Source organism: Lepisma saccharinum, unplaced genomic scaffold, assembly GCF_977018435.1.
Source record: "Lepisma saccharinum unplaced genomic scaffold, izLepSacc3.1 HAP1_SCAFFOLD_516, whole genome shotgun sequence".
Taxonomy (NCBI): domain Eukaryota; kingdom Metazoa; phylum Arthropoda; class Insecta; order Zygentoma; family Lepismatidae; genus Lepisma; species Lepisma saccharinum.
The window spans coordinates 31604-38244 of NW_028143199.1; the positions used below are offsets into that span (position 1 = coordinate 31604).

General features: G+C 37.6%; 1 protein-coding gene across 1 annotated transcript; it reads left to right on the top strand.

Moving 5' to 3' along the window:
* Nucleotides 1-4507: 4507 nt before the first annotated feature.
* LOC145982982 (zinc finger MYM-type protein 1-like) lies at nt 4508-6274 on the top strand. The gene has a single exon (XM_083116262.1). The coding sequence runs from the start codon at nt 4508-4510 to the stop codon at nt 6272-6274; it is 1767 nt and encodes a 588-aa protein (XP_082972388.1).
* Nucleotides 6275-6641: the final 367 nt, after the last annotated feature.

The following is a 6641-nucleotide window of genomic DNA, read 5'->3' on the forward strand; positions in this document are numbered from 1 at the left end:
ATAATTTTTTGTCACTTTTACCCATTAAAAACCAGGGTGCGCATTATACATGCACGCGCACTATACACGCGTAAATACGGTATATACACGCGTAAATACGGTATATACACAAAAATCACTCCCCTCCAGACACAAGATTATTAGGAAGTTGTTTCTGGAACATTCCAGCAGGTGGCCTTCCCTTGTCAACTGTACTTTCACCCGACAGGTGATTTACATTTCCTTTCATCTGGAAAGTGGTTGGACTCTTTATCTCACTGTCTTTTTCCTTTCTTTCTTCTCTCCTCTTTCGCTCTTGTCATTTCCACTCTTTCTAACACCTTCTTCCATTCTTTGTTTATTTATTTATTTAAAGACACGACAGTTCATTGTGTCTTCTTCTCCTTTCTTCCCTATTTCCTTGGCCTCCTTCCATTTTCTCACTAGTACTCCCTTCTCCCTTCCTATCTGTTTAGCCTCATCCCACTCTATGTCATGTCCTGTTTCTCTCGTGTGTTTAAATATCGCATTTCTCTCTCGTACATCATCCCTATGTTGTTTCAACCTGTCTTTAAGCCTCTTTTTCGTTTCTCCTATGTACACACACTGACATTCTTTACACTTCACTTCGTAGATAATCCCTTCCTCTTCTCTGTTTTCCTTTTTCTTGTTGGGATTCTTCACTATTTTTAAGATGCTTCGCCCTCCCTTCCTGTGAGTTTTAATGCCCACTTTCCTAAGCACTTTGCATATCTTTTCTGTGGTCTACCCCATACTCCTTATTCCAAACCATCTCTCTTTTTCTTTCTCTTCCCCTTCTCCCTGCCACTTTTCTTCCTTCTTCTATTTATGTCCAGTCTATCCTCCTTCTCGTAGCCATTCTTTTCCATAATAAAGTAAAATAAAATAAATTTCTGCCTTGGTCAGCATAGTGAGTATTTCATATCATGGAAACAAGGCTTAATGGTGTTATCATTTCATATGTTTGTTTATTATAATCCAGTATGGAGTAGGTATATATAAATATTGTATGTTACATAATGGTATGATTTGATCTGCTATTCAAGGTATGAGTCTGTAAAAGGAATCAATTTTTCACCATGTTTTCCATTTCTCGAATTATAAGTCTGGCTTATTGTACTTCGTTATAGTGCTACCAGTTCTGTGTTGTTGCACTCTGAATTCTAATTTAAGATAAAGAGATTACATGCCTTAACTGTGATATGTTACATATTCATCCCTAATATTTTAGGGATTTTTTGCAAATAAAATGCTGGTAATACAAAAAAAGGTTATCAATGATTATTAAATGTCTAAAAATAAATTAGGTTAATATGGCACTGAAAACATGTGGCTGCTGTTGAACACCATTTTTTTGTGAATCCTATTTTTTTAGTTTTTTGTATAAGTAAAGAAAGGTGCGAAACCCTTCTTTTGATCAGTCCAACTTTTTATTTTATTTTCAGAATGAACACTTTAAAGGTCCATACTAGATTGGTCAAAATACTTATGATAAACAAGAGCATATCACAGTTAATGCACATAGTTTTCTACTTTATGATGGAATAGGGTAGAAAATTTCCTATACTCACTGACTAATGTTAGCTGTGTGCCCAAATTACTCCCCTGTACATTGAACCATTAATTCATATTTCAGGGAACAAAAAGCTGTAAACAAGATTTGACTTTATCTGCAAAACTATTTATTGATGGTTGTATTAATTTCGATGGACACTGCTACCATCCACCCCGATAGCCTGTTAAGCAGTAGCAACAAGTTCCGAAGTTAATGGTGGCCACTGAAATTAATGGAACCATTTACAAATAGTTTCATGAATAATTCCAGTGTATAGAACTGTTAAGTTTCCAAAATTTACATGTAAATAGCAATCGTGTAGAATTTAATATGTAAATTTACTCACAGGTAAAAACAAATAACAAAATTTCAGCTATATTTAGGCTTAATTAGGTAAAATATGATGATAGTTTGTAAATATCATCGTTGTACGACAGTGTACATAATTTGTCAATAAATATGTATCTGCTTTTGTGTAATTCTCAATAATACTGCTCACCAATTTCAGTATGATGAACATAGGCCTTCCTGCAGGTGCAATAGACAATGGTTGGCCTTTTGAGACTTTTTAACTTGTATCCTTTTTATTATTATTATTATTATTACCTCAAGATTAACATTTCTTATTATGATTTATTTAATTACTGCCAATGTTCTGTTAATAGCTATTACAAACAAGGTATTATTCCCCCACTAATACAACATTATTCGAAGTCAGAATGTCACTTAAAGTAACGTAGATCACAATTTGTAAAAGTGCATTATATTTTATTAAATATTGCACAAACTACCGAAAAGTTATCAACTCACCTAATCAAATAAAAAGTTGAATTATGTACATTAAACTTTTACCCAAAATCAAAATATTACAGAATTCTTTGAAGGAGGAGGATAGTTATTAATGTAATTAGTTGAAGAGAAATCTGCCTTAATCATTGAATATTGTCCATAAAAGACTTGCCAGTGTAGGGTTGGATAAGTTTTTAAAATATAAAATTTATTTATTGATGTCATTCACAAGTGCCATAAGTTGACACCTCAAAAAAGTCACAATTTTTTTAAAAAAAAAATTGGTGGTTTCTATTATGTATATTATATTGTGATACCTGTATGGAGGACAAATCCATGTCTGTTTTAGATTGTTGTCCAATAAATAGCAGTAATGTGTTGCTATTCACCAAAAGAAGACATGTAGTGTTTTTTATTTAATTTTTTGCAATACCTTACTCAATTGTACTGTTGAGAAATGTGGAAGAGGTACTTCAACCTTGCTCTGCTTTGTTATCAGGAAATGTTATTAAGTGTGGATGTGGTTTCTTCTGTTTTTTACATATTTTGGAAGGAAACAGGATTTCAATTCAAGTTCTTAAAGTGATTAATTTTATGACGAATGTACTGTTACAAAGACATGAATATTCAGACTTAAGCATACCTGTTTTTTAACATATTTTTGTACCTATGCTCTTTCAGAATAAACATAAGTATTTTATTTCAGTATATTTACTTACGTAGTTGTAGCAGATGCTACACAGACTAAAGATATTCCATGCTTCCACTGTTCTTCACTTTCTGCTACATTCCATTGTGCCCTCTTCTCACACTCTCCACCACCTGATTTTTCCATTGACATCTTCATTTTCCTTTTTAGCTTTTTTCTCGTGCATGCTTTCACTGGAAGTATTTCTGATCCTATCCTCTCTATGTTTCCAGACACCTTAACAGCGGCGGCTGCTTAATACGTGCTACCGTGCTATAGCACGTTGCTAAATTTGTTAAAATGAAAAGAAGAAAAAAGCAAATCTCAGAGATGCAAGAAGTTTAATGAAGCCCTAAACTGAATTGAAACTTCTCATGTTAAGAGCCTCAACATTTAACAGCGGCGCCACGTATTTCCCTCGCGCTGTTGGGGCTATAAGGAATACCGTACCGTGCTAGAATCTCAACAGCACGTTTTCGCCCCTTTTTCATCCTCCGCGCATGAATACTGTACACCCCCACTCCTCGATTCGTACGGGGGATAGCGTCTCGTCTCGAGTAAAATCGTCTGCTAGCGTGCTACAGGCAGATTCAGCACGGTAAGTGTGCCATCTCAGGACAAGAAGAAAGTCTACGACAACCTATTGCCTCTGTCAGAACAACGTTTATTAATGTCACTTTCAAACGTTCTCTACGTTATCAGTGTAGACTTATGTAATGTTTGTAACATGTCGTATACATTAGCAGCACCTGCAAAAAGTTGGAACGCGAATTGACATTATCCCTTAGCGTTTTATCTATTTCGGTGGTAAGTTGTAAATATTGCAACTCTGAAACTATAGTCCGTGCCTTTCTTGCTTCCGAAAGTGGATTCGGCTATGTAATTTATATTTAGGAAATTTTAATTTTATATTTTATCTAAATTACCTGTTTTTAAATGCTAGAAATATATTTCCTTATGTTTATGTAGCTCTTCAATCGTCCAGAAACAAACTTGCAGAGTACCGTTTTTTCCCCCGGCTTCCAGACCCAAAAATTTTCCGCGCGGTTCATTGTGTTAAAATCGCGTGGCACGTGAAGTGGTGGTCATTGTTGTTAAGGATTAGCTTTTTGTTGTTGTTGTTGTTAGAAGTGAAAGTGAGTGTGTGTTAGTGTACCATGAATTCGGTGGATTCTTTGTTGCAGCGACCTTTTTCTTCAAGAACACTTGAAGAAAAGTTGGCAATAAAAGCGCTAGGACGGCCGTTGCCAGATTTGGATCTATCGCAAAATGCAAAGGGAGGTAAGAACGCTACATATAAAAGGCGATTTAATAGAAAACTGTACGATAGTGAACCATGGCTTTGTGGGTGTCAAATTCGAAATGCATTATTTTGTTTTCCTTGCATACTTTTTGATTCGTGGTCTAAAGGAGGGGTAAAAGATCTAGGACATTTAAGTGAATATATGAGAAAGCACAGTGAAAGCAAAAAGCACATGAATAATGAGTTAAATTTTGTCTCTCTCGGAACTGTCAACATAGCAACGCAGTTAAGCAGCGCTTATCTAGAATCGCTTCAAAAGCATAATGAACAAGTTGAAAAAAATCGCTACGTCTTGTCAAAAATCATAGACTGCATCAAGTTCTGTGGAGCTTTTGAGTTGGCCCTGCGTGGCCACGATGAAACAGATTCCTCCGCAAACCCTGGGGTATTTTTGGGGCTCGTTGATTTTGTTAGCAGTTTAGACAACGCTGTTAAAGAACATCTTAACAACAGCACTGTATTTAAAGGCACCTCGAAAACCATCCAAAATGAATTAGACTGTATGCTTGAGGTGTGCCAGGAGAAAATTGTAAAAGAAATGTCGGAAGCAAAATTTGTGGCATTGATGTGTGATGAAACCACAGACGTATCCGATCAGTTGCAGTTGGTTCTCGTATACAGGTACGAACTTAAGGGGGTTGTACACGAAAGATTCTGGAGCTTCCTTAATCCGGACGGACAGGACACAGAGGCAATTTCCCGTTGCATCATGAAAGAGATGAACAGTTTATTTGGTGAGCAACCGGATAAAATAATTGCCCAAACATTTGATGGAGCTTCGGTGATGAGAGGAGAGAAAAATGGAGTTCAATCTCGCATCAAAGAACACTTTCCACTTGCTCATTACATTCACTGTTATGCGCACCAATTGAATTTAATAATGGAGCGAGCTGCTTCCCAAAATCAATCAGCTAGGGTGTTTTTTTGCAGCTTGTCAGCATTTCCAACGTTCTTTTCACGCTCACCTCAGCGACTCTTGTCATTGGAAACCGAGGTTGCACGTCGTATTCCTTCTGGCTCAAGAACACGGTGGAATTTTAAGTCGCGTACGATAAATGTTGTGTACGAATATCAAGAAGAACTTGCAAACTGTTTGCATGACTTGGAAAATTCAGCGTCATGCACAACCATTCAAGAAGCGCGAGGCCTGCGTCACAGTCTGGAGGATCGCGAATTTGTATTCTGGCTTTCGTTCTATCACAGAATTATGCCGCATGTTGATATACTGTACAATCAATTGCAAGCAAGGCAGACCGACACAGTAAAAGTAAAAAATGCCACTGCTGCTTTCAAGAGCGCCATCCAAAAGGTACGAGATAATGTAGACTCCCTACCTAGAGAATCGGAAACCACCCAAGCAAATAAGCGACGGCGTCGTGAATCAGATCTGACATCAGATGCAAAAGAAGTGTGCGATCGCATCACCACCGAAGCTTCACACAGATTTGAATTCTCAAATCATTTGGATTCTGCGCAATTGCTTAACTCTTCAAGATTCCCGGAATACACGAATGACTTTCCAGAACGCGAATTGGACATAGCAGTCCGAAGTTATCCAGTCCTTAACAAAAGGAAGTTGCATACTGAACTCTCCGTGCTGTACGAACGAGATGACTTCCGTTCTGTAGAAGGAGCCATCCCTCTTTTGAACGTGATTCTAAAGAATAATTTGGAAAATACATTTTCCCAAATTACCATTTTACTAAGAATCGTAGCCACAACGCCGATGACAACCGCCGAACCTGAACGATGCTTCTCTTCCCTGAAAAGAATCAAGACTTTTCTAAGAAATACAATGGCCCAGGACCGCTTGACTGCCCTTGCTATGCTATCAATTGAGAAGAGGCTGGTGACAAATATGAGTGACTTCAACGCGGAGGTGATAGAAAAATTTTGCTCAAGGAAGAACAGAAGAATGGAATTAACCTTCAGGCGATAGGTGAGTTAATGCATGGAAGCTTTCTTATTTTCTTTTCTTTGTTGATGAGTAAAACAAATCATTTTTCACTGGTATTCTTTTGCGACGCTTTTCTATCTATTTTGTTTAATCGCGACGATTAGGATGAGAGATGATATGATGAAATTAATGAAGGGGCATTCACAAAGAATACCCATACCCGGGCCGAGATTCCAACCCGGAACTTCGATGGCGAGATCGAAAGTCGACCACTTAACGTTCGCGGCCACAGAGCCAGCACGTATGTGTGTGTGTGTGTGGGGGGGGGGGAGCCATTATAAGTGCATGAAAAAAAGCATCAGTTGTAGCACGCATCTTTGAAAAGTCACGAGCCGCCGCTGCACCTTAA

Excerpts from the sequence above, each read along its gene's own strand:
- LOC145982982 (XM_083116262.1), top strand. The coding sequence starts at position 4,508 with ATGAATAATGAGTTAAATTTTGTCTCTCTCGGAACTGTCAACATAGCA.